The 19,991-nt window shown below is 39.4% G+C and overlaps 1 protein-coding gene across 2 annotated transcripts in view; it reads left to right on the top strand.

Moving 5' to 3' along the window:
* Positions 1-2,919: 2,919 nt before the first annotated feature.
* Positions 2,920-19,991, top strand: part of MED17 (mediator complex subunit 17) — a 29,124-nt gene continuing 12,052 nt past the window's right edge. Inside the window, exons 1-9 of one of the 2 annotated variants that reach the window (XM_008525704.2) lie at positions 2,920-5,877; positions 8,398-8,564; positions 10,313-10,532; positions 12,972-13,108; positions 13,202-13,286; positions 13,642-13,794; positions 14,700-14,830; positions 15,853-16,037; positions 18,793-18,930. In XM_008525704.2, the coding sequence (XP_008523926.1) occupies positions 5,628-5,877; positions 8,398-8,564; positions 10,313-10,532; positions 12,972-13,108; positions 13,202-13,286; positions 13,642-13,794; positions 14,700-14,830; positions 15,853-16,037; positions 18,793-18,930 (1,466 nt within the window). In that variant the 5' untranslated portion in view covers positions 2,920-5,627. The remainder of the gene's footprint in view (positions 5,878-8,397; positions 8,565-10,312; positions 10,533-12,971; positions 13,109-13,201; positions 13,287-13,641; positions 13,795-14,699; positions 14,831-15,852; positions 16,038-18,792; positions 18,931-19,991) is intronic. The other variant, XM_070623854.1, reaches the window with a different exon arrangement.

The following is a 19,991-nucleotide window of genomic DNA, read 5'->3' as shown; positions in this document are numbered from 1 at the left end:
ACATGGAAATTATAAGTCATGGTTATTTCTAGGAGGACGGAGATGTGAACTAGGAAGAGTACAAAGGGACTTCAACTATATCAGTAATGCTTTATTTCTTAAGTTGGATGTGAATACACAGATGTTTGTTGTAACCTTCTTTTTAACTCATTTTTTGTCGTTGTTGAGGAAGATTAGCCCTGAGGTAACATCTGCTGCCAATCCTCCTCTTTTTGCTGAGGAAGACGGGCCCTGAGCTGATGTCCGTGCCCGTCTTCTTCTATTTTACATGTGGGATGCCTGCCACAGCATGGCTTGCCAAGCAGTGTGTAGGTCTGCACATGGGATCCGGGATCCGAACCGATGAACCCCAGGTCGCTAAAGCAGAACATGTGAACTTAATCACTGTGCCACCAGGCAGGCCCCTAACTCTTAAATATAAAGTTAAGGACATAGTATGAATCTCCTTTTAGGAGGTATGTTCTTTTGTACTTCATTTTTCACATATTTTCTTAAAATATCTTTAAGTTTACACTAAAGAATTATGGTGCTTTAGTAATTAATGTTTTAATTAAATTAATGTTTTAAATTAAAAAAATATTTCCCTTTTGTTCTCTTGAATTTGGTTAGAATTCTTCTCTGACATATTGACACCCTATTCCTATATATAATATCACTTCTTTCCTAAGGAGTTATCCTTTGTATGTCAGTGACCTCCATTCATGCTATGTGGGAAGTGGTGAGCAGTACTGGGAAGGGATGACTACGTTGGATGGGGATATCCTATTTGCCTTTGGGAAAGATGGGAAAATGTCAATGACATACTATGCATTATTTTTCCATGAAATGTATAGGAATATCTATGCATTAAGATTGGATAATGAGGGGCTGGCCTCATGGCCAAGTGATTAAATTCACACACTCTGCTTCAGTGGCCCAGGGTTTTGCTAGTTTGAATCCTGGGCGCAGACATGGCACTGCTCATCAAGCCATGCTGAGGTGGCATCCCACATAATACAAACAGAAGGACCTAGAACTAGAATATACAACTATGTACCAGGGAGCTTTGGAGAGAAGAAAAAGGGGAAGAAGAAAAAAAAGAAGATTGGTAACAGATGTTAGCTCAGGTGCCAATCTTAAAAAAAAAAAAAGATTGGATCACGATATACCAACTTCTTCGTCTTAGATACTAGTGAATCCCACGGAGGTATATTATGAAATGACAAGCCTACTTTTCAAGTGTGCGCTCTGGTGCAGTGACATGAAAAATGAACACAAATGGAGGTAAACAGTGAAGAGGATTTAGCTCTGAAAAAAGAGGATCAACAGGCCGAGGGTTCTGCATTCAGTAGGGGAGAAAAGTGAAGTGTAAAACTGCAGAGCGGACTAAGAACGTGTTCCAAACAGGAAGCTGTGAGATGGGTTGAGCTACTAAAAAATCACAGCCCTTGGGGAAGTGAGCTGTCCTCCTGCAGCTTGCCTGTTAAGTTCGCACCTGAGGTCTCTGGAAGTTGCCCGAAGAAACTAAGCTGAGAACTTCTACTATGTTAAAATAGTTGTAGAGTGAATAGCTTGGGTCCCACTCTATGGCTGCTTCCCATCTGATTTCAGATTGGGGGTGGGGGGCGCTCTGAAAAAGCCCAGGGTCTCTTCCCCTGACTAAAGTTTATGAATACCACCTCTGCCCTTCCATCAGCGTTCTCCATAGTGGGGTGCATGAACCGCAGCAAGTGCACAGCCCATTCCAAGGGCTGCAGGAGTTTTAGAATGTCTGTTTGCATATTTTATTTCATCCTTTTTAATTTCTATTTTTGTGTACATTTCTTAAATTATATTATGTTAAAGATGCCAGCTGAAAATTTTTTTGCTGATAGACACAGTTCAAAGAGCGTGGAGACCAGATATATTGACATCATCTGTCCAAACCTAAAATGAGAACAAAACTGACAGCCAGAAGGGCAATTATGTGACTAAAGTAATAAAATAGTAAAAACTGAGTTTTCCAAAGAAAATCTGGTATATTCATTGGTCAAATGTATGGTTACTGTTCCTGGAACTCCTACCTTAGACCCCATTTCTCTGATACAGCCTGTTTTTCTGAAGTGTATTAACTAAAGTAAGGAAGACTGACATCTTTAAGTTTAGAATAATGCTTGGGATTAGTTACATTAGTAACCTAATATTTGCCACTATAGTAGACATCTAAAAGCAGACTCTCATTTGCTTTTGGTTTTAAAACCCCCGTTTCCTTTCAGGTTATCTGTGAAGCCTCTTTGTGGCCTATCATTCAATAGCAATTTACTGAGCATCATCAATGTGCCAGGCACTGTAGCAGGCACTATGAAAACAAAGACGAATAAGACAGGGTCCCTGCCCCAGAGGAGCTCAGTCTAGTGGGGAGACTGACTGACATATGAACAAATAATTAAAATAGAGTAAGTCCTATTAATATTACCCTATAAGGTACCATACCTTAGAGGAAACTGCATATCACAAACACAAAAATAAATTTACTAAAGAACACATGCACTTCCGGTACTGGCCAAGATGGAATAAGCCCACAACAGCCTATTTCGCCCACAATTATACAACACAAAACTTCGCATAAAATACAAAAAGCAACTCCCAGAACCACTCTTGAAAATTAAACCATAGTGGGTAAGTTGAAGAGGGAAGTCAAAATTTGAAGAATGAACAATATGGTGATGAGTTTCCTGATTTTTCTTTCCTCTTTTATCTGAGGCAGTCTGTCACAGAACTATGCCATGGATATGGACAGCAAAAACTCCCAAGAAAGTCCTGTGTGGCCAGAGAACCAGGAAAGGGAGCCCCAGTAAGCCACAGTGATACTCTCCATTTTTTCCCTTTGTTTCCTTTGTTTTCTTTGTTCTCTCTCAGCCCCACCCAGGGGCTGCACACTACATCAGTAGCATCAGCAGAGCTGTCACCTGCAACACCAAGAGAAAAATGAGAAACATGACTCCAAGGGAATCAGGAAGTGGGCCTCCTGTGGTCCCATTTCTCTCTTTTCTCTTGGTGCTTCATCTGGAGGGTGGCCCCCGTTGTGAAGAATTGCATTGCGGTGTGGAGTCTGGGGGGCTAAAACTAAGAAAAACTGATATTTGTGGCCAGAGGAAGCAGGAAAGGGTGTTATTCAGAGTATTCCCTTATTAACCTTTTAATGTCTATAAAAATTTTGAATATGTACCCCAAAGTATCTTACACTCTGTTCTGTTCTTTCCGCACTTTGGTTTGGATTTTTCCATTGACCCGTCTTTGAGTTCACTAATCCTGTTCTGTGCTGTGTCAAATCTCTTAGTAAACCTATCCTATGGGTTATTAATTGCACCAATTTTATTCTAAGATGTACATTTTATTTTTTTATAGATTGAAATTTTCTGTTGAAACTCCCCATCTTTTCATCCATTTTGTCCAATTTCCTCTATTTTCAGTTATTTTAAAGTCCTTGCCTCCCATCTCCAATGTTTTCCTATTATGTGTTTTTGCTTTTGATTATCGGTCACTCTTTCTTGCCTCTTTACATATCTACTACTACTACTATTATTCTATGCTGGAGATTGTGTGTTCTAGCTGATATCTTCCACCAGTGAGGGTTTCCACCTTTCTTGTGTAAGAGAGATAAGGTGACAGGCTGATTACCTCAATGTCATCAGAGATTGAGCTGGGTTGGGGTTGGCTTGCCTTTTAAATAAGACTCAGGCCACTTCTGCTTACAGCATGTTACTCCATGTGTTCCTTTTGGAGTTTTAATTGAGAACCTGGCAGATCTCTGTCTCTGCAGCCCTGAAAGGTGGTGATGGATTCAGTTCTTCCCATTGGAAGATTTGAGCTCCATGAGCCCTCAAAATCTGACAAAAATTTTTCGTAGAACACTTCCCTGTCAGCAGGACTTAGTATCATGTGTCTGAGTCTACAGAAGACTTTATTTTTTATACTTAGATTTTAATCCATTTGAAATTTATTTTATTTATGGTGTCAGACAGGGCAGTGTAACAGGATTATTTTCCATATGTGACAGATTGTTGGCCCTGCTCTTCCCTTTATCCATACTCCTTTCCATGTAACTGCAGTTTCTGCAACTACAAAGGCTGAGCGTAGCCCCACTCCCACCTGTGACTTCTGGGCTTGGCCATGGGACTTGTGGATGTTAGACACGAAAAGCAGGCAAGGCTCACCTCTTGTACCTCTGCCATCACCATGAGAACAAGACACCCTGACCAGCCTGCTAGTACAAGAATGAGAGACACATGGTACAGAGTCATCTGAATGACCTGTAGACCAGTAACTTGAAATAGAACCAACCAGCTGAGCCCAGCTTAGATCAGCTGACCCTCAGGTGTGTGAGCAAGCCCAGCTCAGACAGCAGATGCCCCAGCCAAACTGCACAAGTATGAGCACCTTATAAAGATTAAATGAGAAATACGTTTAAAACACTTAGCACAGTGACTGGCACAAATAGAGCCCATGATAAATATTAATCAAATTTAAAAATAAAGTATTAAAACTTTTTTAAAATTTACACATAAAGACTAGGTACAGTAGTTCTCAAACATGACTGTGCAACGGAATCAATGTTGAGCTTGCCAAAAATAGGTTCCTTTTGAAAATTCATATCCCCCAACACACACCCACATACATTCTATTTCGGTAGAGACTGGTACCAGGGCAACCGTATTTTCCTAAATATCTTGGAAAAGTAGTTCAAAAACTTAAGTAAATCTTGGTCAGTACAAAACTCGGAAAGACTCATGATAAATACATAATTCCTTAATTAAGTAGAGTTTTGTAACATAAAATAATCCACCGTTCCCTTTGGAATTATTACTAATGAAACACTTTCTCGGGGACTCAGACTGAAGTTATACCACTGCTTCTTAATCTGTTAAAAATTATTTATTCTCAGTCACTCAGGTATGAAGTAAATATTTACTAAGCGGTTATTACGCACCAATGTCTATTATGCTTGCTGGAGATAGTCGCCGTCATGGAGTTTACAACTAAGGGGAAAACGGATTAATTATGTAGTATCATTTTAAGTAGGGATAAGCACAATAATTTTCCTCAAACTACGCCCTTACTTTACAAATCTTCAGACATGCTGTTTCTACTCTAGGTGTAAGCCCTCAGATCTCAGCATTCTCAGAGGGACTCTCATCACTAAGATCCAGGGCCCATTTATTTCCTTATCTCTACCTCTTCTCGGCCTTCTTCAGCTTGCCTTCCTCCACTTTCAAGCAAGTTAACTTTTAAAACGCAGACAGACACCCTGGACCAGCCTCTCCCGCTCTGCACCCGCCCCTCGCTCCCACCGCCGGCCACGCCTCCTACAGGCCGGGAAGTTTTTCGCGACGGGGAGCTGGGAGTCACCGGAAGGGCTCGCCCGGAAGCCCGGGACGCCGGCGCCTGCCAGTTTCGTTCCAGAAGACAGCGAGGCGAGAGGGTTGGGTCGGGTACGGGGTGTGTGTATATCTCCTGCGGTGCATTCTGGGAAAGTCGCTGCGGCCTCCGCTTTGGTTCTGGCCGAAAAGCCGCGTAGGTTTCCTGACAGTCCTCAGCGGCGCCTCTGCTTCCTCCCTGGGTTTTCTGTTCGCGCGGGCGTCCTCCCGCCGCTTGTCGACGCCGCCAGCATGTCCGGGGTGCGCGCTGTGCGGATCAGCATCGAGTCGGCCTGCGAGAAGCAGGTCCAGGAGGTGGGCCTGGATGGCACGGAGACGTACCTGCAGCCGCTGTCCATGTCGCAGAATCTGGCGCGTCTGGCCCAGCGGATCGACTTCAGCCAGGGGTCGGGTTCCGAGGAGGAGGAGGCGGCGGGGCCCGAGGGCGACGCGCAGGACTGGGCGGGCGCCGGGTCCAGCGCGGACCAGGACGACGAGGAAGGTAAGGCCGTGTCTGCTGCTCGAGTCCGCGGGGCGGGTGTGGGGGTGCCGCACCCGCCCGGGTCCTGTCATTCGGCCTCCCGCGCTAGGTGAGATGCTGAGCGTGGGAGTACTGTGAAATACGCCCGCGCGGAACAGCAACTGTGCTCGTCGTCGTTTTTTGTTTTATGCTGGACGTATAGGGGACCGCCTGACTCAATACTCCTTATCCTTCTGCAAGTTTTTCTGAGTGGGAGCGTTGGAGACACGGTCACTGGTGAAGTGTTTAAATAAGTTTTTAATAGAGCGTCTGTAACGTGGAGCATTCTGTTTAAGAGCCCTGTAATTCGCATCGCCGCTTACCTCTTACTAGCCTGTGATCTTGGGCGAGTTGCTTGCTTCCCTTAGCAATGTGGCTGATAGTAACACCCACTGAAAAGAGATCTTTTTTGAGTGGAGTGTGAGATAAGGTCTGAGATAGAGGAGGTAGGCTGGAGCCAAATCATGTAGAGCCATTAGGCCAGGATAAGCATTTCGCTTTTCTTAGGAGGACAACTGAAAGCTTTTGAAAGATTTTAAGTAGACAGATTTAAAAAATTACTCTGAGTGCTATGTAGTAAACGAATTATAGGGAAAACAAAACGAGAAAGAGGGAGGCTAGTTAGAGAATTGTAGGAGAAGTATGAGTGGTTTTTGGATTCTCAGTCTTGTCAAGGATAAAAAATACAATTGTTGATTTAGTTGTGTGCACCAAACTCTGTGTAAATGGGAATTTAAAGATGTCATTTCAGGGGCCGGCCCGGTGGTGCACTGGTTAAGTTCACATGTTCGGCTTCTCGGAGGCCCGGGGTTCGCCGTTCGGATCCCCGGTGCGGACATGGCACTGCTTGGCAAAAGCCATACAGTGGTAGGCGTGCCACGTACAAAATAGTGGAAGATGGGCATGGATGTTAGCTCAGGGCCAGTCTTCCTCAGCAAAAAAAGAGGAAGATTGGCAGTAGTTAGCTCAGGGCTAATCTTCCTCAAAAAATCAAGATGTCGTTTCAAGCCAGTGGTGGTAGGACAGTTAGGGGTCCGTTTGGGAATAAAAGGTAAATACTACCTCATGCCATACACAAAAATTATTTCCACAAGGATTGAAATGCAAATGAAGAGAATAAAGCAATATTGGAAGGAAGTTATAATCCTATAATCTTAAGAGTAGAGAGACCTTAAGCAACATAAACAAAAGTTATAAAGGAAAGGATAGATATATTCATCACATAAAATTTAAAGATAATAATGGAAAGATGCCATAAACAGAGTAAAAAGATAAATGACAGACTGGGTAAAGAATTTGCAACCCCTATAACACACAAGTGCTTGATATCCCCTGTGTTCCAAGAATCGCTTCAAACTGAAAAGAAAAAAACAACCCATTGGAAAAATGGGCCGAAGATAGAAACAGTCATCTCACGGAGGAAAGACTTCAGATCCCCCTAGTAGGGAGAGGCAAATGAAAACATCGTTAAGATACTATGTTCATGCATAAGAGTAGCAGAAATTTAAGAGATTGTTAGTATCCACTGTTGGGAGCGTGAATTAGTAGAACCTTTTTGAAAGACAGTTTGGCAGTTTAGTATGTGTCACAATTTTTAAATGTGTCTCTCTTTTGACCCATTAATATCATGGCTAAGAATTTAACCTCCAGGAAAGGTTCTACATGTACACAGATGTGTGTTCCAAATGCTGACCGCTGCTAGCATTGTTGGAACCAATATACATGTCTGTTAAATAGGAGTGCTTAAACTGTTGGACATTCATGCTCCAGAATATCATACACTGTTCAGGAATGAAGTAGATCTGTAATTGCTGACGTGCAAGTGTCTCTAGGACATATTAAGTGGGGGGAAAAGCAAGTATTGGAAAATGGGAGTATATGTATGTAAATGCGTAGGAAAACATTTGGAACGGTACTTCCCACCTGTTAAAAGTGATAACCTCTCAGGAGGGGAGAGAATTAAGGGTAGAGAATGAAGGAAAACTTTCACTTTTTACTCTGTAACTCTCTATTGTTTGAACTCTATATAGTGAGTATGTGTTTGTGAAATTTAATTCAAAAAATAAATTTAAAAAAATTAAGAGGTTGGAAGATACGTTAATAGTGTTTACTATCTGAGTGTTGCCATTATAGGTCATTTTTATTTTTGTACTTTTCTCTATTTTGGAAACTCTCTACAATTATTCAAGTTTTAAAAGCTGGAAGAAAAAAGCTTGTTAAAAAGACTTGCATAAATTTAAAAAGATGTTTGAATGCCTATCATGTTGTAATGTTGGATTTAACCTACAGAAGTTAGCTATCATATTTGTTTTTCCATTGTAGGAATGCTAACTTAAATGTTAAAGATTCAAGAAAGGGTGGGGAGCATGGGATAAAAGAGGGAACAATTTGAAATAAAATTCATTATTTTTTCTTTTAGTGCTTTTAAACCTCTAAATGAGCTTTCTGTCTTCTATTCAGTGTAACTAATACATTTGTATTTCTTTTTCTTTCTCGTTTCAGGGTTGGTAAAATTTCAGCCTTCCCTTTGGCCCTGGGACTCAGTGAGGAACAATTTGAGAAGTGCCCTGACAGAGATGTGCGTTCTCTATGATGTTCTCAGTATTGTTAGGGACAAAAAATTTATGACTCTTGATCCCGTCTCTCAGGATGCAGTTCCCCCAAAACAGGTATTTTTGGGCTTTATTTGAATGATGATACCATTTTATTAAGTCTCAGGACCATTTTTTAGATTGTGTCCCTATTATTCCATTTCCTTTGATGCAAAATTAAGTCCAGATGGAGATTTAAAAACTAACTGGGTCAAAACAAATGCATAAAACTGTATCTCCTTCATCTGTTATTTTATTAATATACCTGTGACTCTCAGAAAAGTTAAGTTTCATTAATAATGTAATACTTTAAAGAGCCTGGATTCTTGATCTGTAATATATTACACAAAAATGCGATGGTTAAATGGCTTTGGAGTCAGACAGACCTGAGTTTAAATCCTGCCTCTGCCCTCACTAGCCCTGTGACCTCAAACAAGTTATTTTCTCTCTCGAAGTCTCAGTTTTCCCCCTCAAACTCCCTCTGCCCCCCTTTTAGGGCCAGCTTAGAAAAGTTAGAAAAGCCAAATTACGGAGGATATTGAAAGCCAGGTAGAATTGTTGAGATTTGATGAAGAGTATATGTAATTTTTGAACATGAGAAGATGAAACGGAGGCAGCAGAAGGATGGATTGGTGAATGAAGAATCTGAAATTAGGGAGGCCACTTAGTATGGCCTTAAGAACAGCAAGCATCGGGACCAAGACCAAGTTAGTGGCATGGAGAGGAAATAATTGTTGTAAGAACCCTATTAATTGAATATAATTGCTCACATGATAATAGTTTCAGAATCTAGAAGCATTGTGCTGGAAGACTTCTTAGAGATCGTTAAGCCGGCTTCCTTCATTTTACAGAGAGAAAAACTAAAGCCCAGAGCCATCTGTGATGTGTTCAGATTGCAGTAAAGCCAGTGGTTAGAGAGCCAAGATGAGAACTCTGGCTCCTCACTGATAGCCCCCTGCCTTTCCCACCATTCTGTTCCTTTCCCAGAGAGGAGTCTCCAGGAATTTCTTGAGCTCTCCAAGAACTTAGAATTAGGTTCCCTAATATGATCAAAAGATTATTGTGACATTTTTTGAAATTTTATGATTTTGACTCTTATACAACCAGAAAACTTTCTTTCATTAAACCTGGCTCTTTGGAAATATATGTGGTTACTAAATATACAAATTGGTGGTGATTATGGATATTGATGTATGTATATATAATACATAGATTTTGATTTCTCATCAGTTTTCCAAAAATTAGCATTCAGTGAAGTACTTTTAATATTAATGCCACATGGCTTCAGTGTTAATTCCAAAGGCACTTTGGTAGCTTGCTGTAACACAGGATAATTTTACAGCTATACTCATTGGAGTCATTCATTTATTCATTAAATCAAATATGATGTGCCAGGCATTGTTCTAGGGTCTGTGGATATAGTGGTTTCTGCCATCATGAAGGTTACATTCAAGCAGAGATTATAGACTTTAATCAGAAGTGTATTGAGTGCCACAAAAGAGTGAATATACACATGGGTGGGAAGTGGGGACTGGTGGTACATAAGAGCGGGACCTAACCCACGCTGGCCAGAGTTGATGCAGTGGTAAGTTCTGATCTATAGTCCACTGTAGTGTGTGTGGTTTAACATCTTAACCAAAGAAATAGTTTAACGTTATTATTTTTAGAAAAAACATTATTATGTGTACTTTTTCTCCCTTCTCTTTGCATTTCGTTAATTTCTAAATTTTCTCTTGAATAATAAGTATTTTATTATTGAGAAAATGTATAATTTTAAAATCACTTAAAAATAGTACAGAAGTGTACTTTTGAATTATTTTTGATAGAATCCTCAGACATTGCAGTTGATATCTAAAAAGAAGTCACTTGCGGGAGCAGCACAGATCCTATTGAAGGGGGCAGAAAGACTGACTAAATCAGTGACTGAAAACCAAGAAAATAAGCTACAAAGAGACTTCAACTCTGAGCTTTTGAGATTAAGGCAACACTGGAAACTTAGAAAAGTTGGAGATAAAATTCTTGGAGATCTCAGCTACAGAAGTGCAGGTATAGATTATTGTTAAGAACTATGCTGTTAAACTGGAGTTTGTCAAAAAACTATACAGGGTTGAGTGTAATGTTACATGTTCTATAATCTGTTGTTTCTCAGTTACATGCTACATTTTGAAATTTTAGTTTCTGTACACGTAATGCTGAAGAAGCTGAAATTACTCTTGTCATAGCCTTATATATATATATATGAATATTTTAGATTCAATTTGAAAACCTTTTAGGTACGTTAAAAGAAAGTTCAGAGACAGGGTTTATGTGCTAACGCACCCTGACCACAATTGACATTTTAGTCAGAAAGCAGGAGGTAGGGCTAGACTCTTCAATCAGAAGCTTACCTGTAACCCTTAAAAACTGGGCATAAAAGGAGAAAAGAGACATTTCTATTCTTCCTTATTCTTTTTTTCTCCTTTTAGTCTGCTGAGCTGTTTTCACATCCTGGGTGAAGAGAGGATGGTGAAAATACTTTGCCTTTCTCTTCCCCATTCAACCAAGGCTGCACACTAACTTAAGGAATGTATTTTCTTGGAGTATACCAAAGTTTGATCTTGAATTCATATCATTTGGTATAAATTCTTTGTCGCATTGAGCTGTAATAGCAGGTTCTCAGGGTAGTCATGGTGATGTCTTTATATGAGCTGCTCAGATGTATTTAGAGGAACTATCTGGTAGGAGTTTATAAGATTCACAGATCAATGGGATAAAGGCTTTGAAAGCCAAGGGATAAAGCGAGGAGGCCTGGCTGTGATCATGAGATAGCAATAGTAGAGTGATATTTCAGAAGGATTCATTTGCCAGAGCAAGCCATCCTCATCCTGAAATTAAAGGAAGGTGAGTTGAGGTGGTTTGGTCAAGTACTGGCGGGCCTCTGTGCCTCAGCATTGATGAGAATTGGGAAATTTTAAATTCTGGAGGTAAAATCCCCTTACAAAGATGAATTCAAGATGAAAGAGACATTTTTACATTTTAATAAGTGGTCTGTAGAAGCGGTACTTTCTGGCTCTGGACGTTATAAGTTCTTGCCAACAAATAATTATGTACAAGTACTTTACCTAATTTCTTTCCATGGGACAGTCACCCACAGTTATACAGTCATGCGCTGCATTACGTTTTGGTCAACAGCAGACTGCAATATGATGGTGGTCCCATAAGACTAGTACCTTATAGCCTAGGTGTGTAGTGGGCTATACCATCTAGGTTTGTGTAAGTACACTCTATGATATGCGAACAATGATGACATCGCCTAACGACACATTCTCTGGATGTATTCCCATTGTTAAGTGATGCATGACTGGACAAGGATTTGATTATATTTCTGTTTTTTGGTTTTTTGGGTTTTTTTGGTGAGTACGTTGGCCCTGAGCTAACATCTGTTGCCAGTCTTCCTCTTTTTTTCCTCCCTCCCCAAAGCCCCAGTACATAGTTGTGTATCCTAGTTGTAAGTCGTTCTAGTTCTTCTATGTGGGATGCTGCCACAGCATGGCCTAATGAGCAGTGCTAGGTCCATGCTCAGGATCCGAACAAGTGAACCCCAGGCCACCAAAGCGGAGCATGGAAACTTAACCACTCAGTCATGGGCTTGGCCCCTAGATTCTGTTTTTAATTACAAGAAGATCTTGAACATCTTCTCTTGTTACAAAACAGCAGTTACATTTAAGTGCCCATTCCTCATATAATTCAGCAGCCCAGAACAACTTCCCCAAACTTCTGCACTACACAAAAAGATATCACATAAAAATCTAGGAACTGCTTGAAAAAGAGGTAGTGTATGTTCTGTCCTTTTGTTCTTCTCTTGCTGGATTCAGAACACTTCAGTTTAAACCTTATTACAGATGCTGAGCTCCAGAAGTATTTAATCTCCAAGGTTTAAATCTGAGGAAATATTTTCTGGAAGTACATTCATTTTATCGAAACTCCATTGGAATAAAACAGTTTGGATGGCCCATGGAGTTCCTTTATAATAGTGTTACCATTAGACTAAGCAGTGTTATTTTTTTAAGGTAAATAAGTCTTTTCTCCTGCCTTCTCTCTACCCTTTGCCCACCACCCCTTCCCCTTTCCTCTGAACACACGTGTTTGTTGGGGACTTAATTTATGATTCAATGATGTGGATATGAGTTATTATATTTTTAATAATGTACTTAATGTGTTAACTTTTTAATTTTCCTATTTTTTTAAGTAGCCTTTATTTTATTTTTTTATTTATTTTTCCTTCTCCTCCCCAAAGCCCCCCAGCACATAGCTGTATATTTTAGTTGTGGGTCCTTCTAGTTGTGGCATGTGGGACGCCACCTCAGCATGGCTTGATGAGCGGTGCTAGGTTCACGTCCAGGATTGGAACCAGTGAAACTCTGGTCTGCCAAAGCATAGCACGTGAACTTAACCATTCGGCCACAGGGCTGGCCCCTAATTTTCCTATTTTTAATACTCCATTAGGATCTCTGTTTCCCCATCACGGTACATTTGAGGTAATAAAGAATACAGACATCGATCTGGATAAGAAGATACCTGAAGATTACTGTCCCCTTGATGTTCAAATTCCTAGTGATTTAGAAGGGTCTGCATATATCAAGGTATTTGTCAGTGTATTTTTCAAGTAATTTCTTACTAATAGCCCAGAAGCTAATTGGCTAACTTTTTTCTTTCATGTTTTTATTGTCACATAGGTTTCAATTCAAAAACAGGCTCCAGACATAGGTGATCTCGGCACAGTTAACCTCTTCAAACGACCTTTGCCCAAATCCAAACCAGGTGTAGTTATGTTCCATCCTCTAACATCTAGTCTTACCTAAGCTTACATTTACAAATAAACTGAAGATAAATATAAATAGGAAAAATAGGTACTTTGGAGTAAGAACAATTGGAAATGTACTGTTTAGAATTTGTTAATTAAGCATTAGTGAATAGCTGTAGAATCTTTTTTTTAAAGATTGAGCTTACTTACCAGTTTTTTCTGTGTAAAAGAAGAATTTTTATGTTTTGGAAAGGATATGCTGTAATACAGTGTTTTCTGAACTTTTGTCATATGTATTCAGATCACCATTAAGCTAGTTAATACATAATATCATCAGGTAATTAACACATATTTATGTCCACTGTCTTTCAGGTTCCCCACATTGGCAGACGAAATTAGAAGCAGCACAAAACGTTCTCTTGTGTAAAGAAATTTTTGCACAGCTCTCTCGGGAAGCTGTTCAATTTAAATCACAGATCCCTCACATTGTGGTGAAAAACCAGATTATCTCTCAGCCCTTTCCAAGTAAGAGCAGCCAACCCTTTGAGATTTATAAACAGGACTTTGTGGTTTGGGGAACAGGATAAACTGGGTAGCTGTTAGGGTGTGTTGGAGGAACAGGCAGAGCAGAGAGGTAGTGCGCTGTCCGTAGCGGCAGCCTGTACAGCAGGCAACACAGACTACGCTGCTAACTCTAGGTCCTGAATAGTGTAACTCCTGGATTTTAAACAGTCTATGTTAAAAATTCGCAGTAGCAAGGCCATTATTCAGCAACAGTTGCTTTCAGGTGTTTATGCTACCACCATTGTGGAGGATTTTTCAAGGATCTTGCCTTATTGTTTAAATGAGATATCAATTAGAAAATGCTTAATTTATTAAATACCCATATATTCCTAAATTTTTGGAAGTTGAATTTTAATTATATTATTCAGAAGCAGTTAGACTTCCCTGGAGATCGATTTGTAGTTAGCTGTGCACTTGTTTTCTCCATAAATTCTGAGGAGTATCTTCATAGATGTTGTCAAGGGATTGGGTTTTTGGAGTGAAAAATTCTGTCCTCGTTCTCATGGGGGCAGGGAAGAGTGTCTGTCTTGTAGTCAGTAAGATCAGATACTAACTCTCTGTGTTTTCCTTAAAAAAGGTATTTTTTTTAAATTTGAAGGCAAGAAGGAAGAAATTAATTAATATATCGTTTCTGTTCACCTCAAGGTCAGCAGCCACATCGTAGGTCAACAGAATTTGAATTGTTAAAGTACATGGTAGTTTATTATATTCATGAACAGTCTTTTTGGTTCAAAATGTTAATCATGAACCCCCTTCTTCAAGTTTAGAATGTATCTTTTGAGAATGGGCTATGACTATGCTTTATGTGTTTCTGCCTTTCCATATTTTAGGTTATTTATGTCTGTGCTACTTATTTTTATAAATAGGCTTGCAGTTATCTATTTCTTTGTGCCATTCTTCAAATGATAAGAAATCCCAAAAATCTGCTACTGAGAAGCAAAGTCCAGAGGACCATCTTTATGTCCTAGAGCATAACTTGCATCTATTAATGAGAGAGGTAAGCATACCCTGGGCAGTGAATATGCACAAGCTCCCATCTGCTGAGTCCTCATTATTCTCATAGCAGTGACATTCACTATCTGTGATGGGAAAGATCCTTGTTGTATGCTGGGGGGATACAGACATAATCAGAATGCAACCTCTGTTCCCATGCAGAGCTTCTAGTGGTAGAAATAGACCAGAAGGTTTTTGGGATTTTTTTTGTATTTCTTAGGGAAACTTTTTATCTTTTGATGAGGAAGATTGACCCTGAGCTAACATCTGTACCAGTCTTCCTCCACTTTATATGTGGGTCACCACCACATCATGGCTTGGTGAGTGGTGAAGGTCTGTGCCCACGATCCAAACCTATGAACCCAGGCCACCAAAGCAGAGCACACCAAACTTAACCACTATGCCACTGGTCCCAGCCCCTAGAAGTTTTATAGAGAGAATAAGAAACACGTGGTAAGGGTGCAGACGGATTCTGATTGGGTGTTCAGGGGAAATGTCTTGCCAGAGCCTGTGAACAGGATGGCTATTTTGGGACTAGTCTACTTACAGGTCATCTAGAACTGTGTTTCCAGAGTGCTGGTTCACAGTTGAGGCTAATTTCAAAAGAATCCCCTGGGAAACTTAATATATTCCAGCCTCCCCTGCCTCACCCCCAAATCTGGTTCAGTCTTTTGAAGATTCTTTGCGTGGTTCTGATAGGCTTCCAGGTTTGGGAACCCCTAATCTAGGACATAATGGAATAACTATGTACTGATTGCATATGTTCTGTCAATGAGACTTACTGAAGAATATTTGTTTTTGTTCTTTAAAATAAAAATGACAGCTTGAAAAGGACCCTTCTCTTAACAAACTCGCATTATGCATGGCCTAGTAGATATTAACGTTTATCTGTGTGCCAGGATTGCCTTTATATTGGTTCACGTCCATTGCTTTTGTTTCCAAAATGTGAGCCATGCTTTGAGTGAACATTGTGTAGTATTTCACGTGTGGGTATCGGTCATTTAAAAATGGCTGTTCTTGTTACAGTTTCATAAACAGACCTTGAGTTCCATCACGATGCCTCATCCAGCAAGTGCACCTTTCGGCCACAAGAGAATGAGACTTTCAGGTCCTCAAGCTTTTGATAAAAATGAAATTAATTCATTACAGTCCAGTGAAGGGCTTCTGGAAAAAATAATTAAACAGGCAAAGCATATTTTTCTGAGGAGCAGGTAACGATGAACAAAGTTACTGGTTTTTTAGAAACTGCATTCCTGTTTCCTTTATTAGTTATCTCCTAGACATTATTTTTGGCATGCTTTAACCCTTTTTTCCAGGGAGAGGAAGGTGGCTGCAGTGTCAGAATTTATGGTCGTAGACAGTCTTGTCAAGTTCTGGAAGACTTAGACCCCTGGTCCATGTAACTTCAGATAGTGTTTGTAACACTGGCACTAAAACTTTGAAAGACGACTGACTTGGAATGTCCCTTATAATACCATACTTTCTTCTGGAAGCTGTCCCTGAGATACTTATTGCTGACCTGATGTAAATCTTTTTTTGAAGTTTTCTATGTTTTTTGGTTGTCACACATTTTAGGACTTTGGAAGGCACTTTCCCATATGTTGACTTACTTAATCCTTATTCTCTGGGGTAGATAGCATTAACCCATTTTTACTGATGAGAAAATTGAGGCTTAGAGAAGTTATGCATCATGCTCCAGGTGACAGAGCTAAAAAGTAGCAGTAAGGATTTATGCCAGGTCTGTGTAACTCCAAAGCTCCTTTTCTTTCTTCCATACGCATTGTTTACAAAAGAACTTGGCATGATTGAGCCTAAATAAATGTATCTTTTTCAAGTCGTAAAGGATGTTCTCCTGTTTTATTTTTGGTACTTAGTGAAGAAGTCTGTTTTCACTTCATTCGTAATTGTGCCTTGGTAGGTAGTACTCCAGACTTTCAGGCCTGGGCACACTGTTGTTCTGTACATGATACTTTATTTTTGATTTTCAGCTTTTTCCTGTTAATACAGTCATGGTTTTATTAGCGCATTATCTTGTCGTCTTAGAATTGAAACTTTTAGTAAAATTAATTAGGCAGACATGTTAGAGAAGACAGCATGATTCAGTGAAAGGTGTAAGGAATTGAGGGTAAAAGATGAGTTCAAGCCAGGGCTCAGCCACTTGCCAAGTAACTTTGGGCAGGTGACTTACTACCGACGGCCCCCGTCTATTCCTCGGTCAGCTGGAGATAAGGAGTCTGGGCTTAGGAGCAAATTAAATAATGTATGCGGAAGTTCCTTACAAACAACGAAAATATTATAAACAGTAGGTTACTGTTGTTACTTTCCTTTTGTACATTTCAATTATAAAAGCTGTTAATTTGAGTATATTGTTAATCTTGCAAATTTGTGATTAAGCATAAAGTTAAATATTCCTTGAAATAAATGAGGGGCATGGATATAGCTATCTTGAGAACCATTACAAATTTCAGAGTAGTAGTTATAATCTTGGAAGCAGCAAAGCTTTCAAAAATGTCCCCTTTTTTCCCTTAGGTATAGAAATCACGTTCCAATGTATCAAGCCCATCTGTGTAACACCATATCCAGTGAGATGTACTGTTAACATGCTCATATATTTTGATATATGTGTGTCAGGGTGTGTGTATCTTTTTTAAAAACAAATCTGGGATCATTAAATTTTATACACTTGCCTTCAAAGATATTTTGATAGCTATGTAATATCCTATTATATGAATATTCCATGATTTCTTTTACCAAGTCTCAATTACTAGATATTTTAAATTTCTAGTTTGTTGATAATTGTAATGCTGAGATGAACATTCTCACATGTTTATCTGCTGTCGGAATTTTTGAGACACTGTCAGGAATCACAGAAAAAGAATAGAGAAAGTTAAGTATGGATTGAAAGAAACCAATACTCAGAAGCAGGGTCAAAGAGCAAATTCCAAACCCATTTATGTAACAGCCCTTGTCCTTCCTTACCGGCGAGTCATTTCCTCCCATTTCCTCCAGGCTTTGCCTTCTCTTCCCAATAAAGTGCTAGAGTCGGCCCCTTAGAAACTGAGGACCTCCAGCAGTTTGGTTAGCTTCCATGGTTTAAGCTTTGTTCTAGGCAGTGGCTGATGATTAGCATATATAAAATATAAAGGAAAGATTACTGGCTCTGGAGTTAGGTTCCCAGGTGCTGTACCCCAGCTTACAGCTCTATAACACTAAACATTGCTCAACTGCTTTTTTGTCTTCTGGAAAATGGAGATAATAATGGTACCTACTTCACAGGGTTGTTATTAAGATAAATGATGTAATTCAGGAAAGCACTTGCTACAATATTTGGTACATAATTAGCACTGATGAATCTTATTTCTCACTTATCATGTTTATCTTTCTTGGAGTATAAGGTTTTAATTGTACAGAAAGTCTCTCCAGCTTCTCTCTTTTTTTCCCTCCTTTTTTTAATTGAAGTATAGTTGACATACAATATCCTATTAGTTTCAGCTGTACATTATAGTGATTTGACATTCTAGCTTCTCTTGAGAATGATAATTCCATTACAGTAATCGGCCTCAGCTGTGGGTGTGTCCCAAGTCATTGGTTCCCAGGGATCAACTATTGATATTTATGAATGATTTATATTCTTTATAGAGCTGAGGTTATTACCTTAGAAGTGTCCTTCTCGCCTGTGTTCTCATAAGATTTCCTGAGTGGGCGAAAACAAATGGAGTTAAAAGAGAATAAAGCTGTGCATGAGAGTGTGCTGTAACAGGAAGCTGAGAACCAGCACATCAGAGCAACTTGAAGGAGGGTCTCAGAACTACATCTGACCTTGCTTGAAAATCTTTGCTTTTCAAATGGTGGTATTTCCAAAAAGTAGTCATCTGATTTTCAAATATCCATAAAATTGACGTGATTTATAATCTTATTATTTTATATGGTGACTTTCTAAAAATTTTCATTTCTTTTCTTTAAAAGAACTGCTGCAACCATTGACAGCTTAGCAAGTCGCATTGAGGATCCTCAGATACAGGCTCATTGGTCAAATATTAATGACGTTTATGAATCTAGTGTGAAAGTTTTAATCACATCACAGGGTTATGAACAAATATGCAAGTAAGTGTCAAAAAAAGTTACTCATTTAATATATTAAGCTGTTTTTTATGTATTGAGATTTTGGGTTTTTGCTAGGGTGGCATAACATTCCAGTAAATTATATCAACTGTAGAGTTTTTGTAAGAATTAGAGGTAAAAATGTCTAAAATAGTCTCTATTAGGTAAATGTCACATTTTTAAGCTATGGTGGAAAATGAACCTCAGCATTGAGCAGAAAGCTGCCATGCCTCCTGAGACTGTGTTCTGCTTCCGTTCTTGCTGTTGAGGCTGTGCTGAGTCTAAGACATTTGAACGGAGTAGGGTCATTTATATTAGAGCCTATACTCTCCATATGGTGCCTAAAACAGCCTCGGTGTTTGTTTTTTTTTTCCCAAAAACATATGCATTTATTTTAAATTCAAAAAAATTCTTATGTATTATTACTTGTCCTTTTAAATTTTTTAAATTATTTTATTGAGGTCATAATAGATTATAACATTGTGAAGTTTCATTTGTACATTATTATTTGTCAGTCACCATATATATGTGTCCCTTGACCCCAACCCCCTTCCCCTCTGGTAACCACTAATCTATTCTCTTTTTCCATGTGTTAGTTTATCTTCCACATATGAGTAAAATCATGCGCTGTTTGTCTTTCTCTGTCTGACTTATTTTGCTGTTGCTTTATCCAATCATCAGTCGATGGGCACTTGGGTTGCTCCACGTCTTGGCTGTTGTGAATAATGCTGCAGTGAACATAGGGGTGCATAAATCTCTTTGAATTGTTGATTTCAAGTTCTTTGGATAAATACCGGGAGTGGGATAGCTGGGTCATATACTATTTCTGTTTTTAAATTTTTGAGAAATCTCCATACTCTTTTCCATAGTGGTTGCACCAGTTTGCATTCCCACCAGCAGTGTATGAGGGTTCCCTTCTCTCCATATCCTCTCCAACATTTGATATTTTTTGTCTTGGCGATCACAGCCATTCTAATGGTGTAAGGTGATATCTTAGTGTAGTTTTGATCTCCCTTGCCCTAATAATCAGTGATGTTGAACAACTTTTCATGTGCCTGTTGGCT

Source organism: Equus przewalskii, chromosome 6, assembly GCF_037783145.1.
Source record: "Equus przewalskii isolate Varuska chromosome 6, EquPr2, whole genome shotgun sequence".
Classification (NCBI taxonomy): Eukaryota; Metazoa; Chordata; class Mammalia; order Perissodactyla; family Equidae; genus Equus; species Equus przewalskii.
Note: the sequence above shows the minus strand (reverse complement) of the source record. Positions and strands in the feature narration are given on the sequence as shown.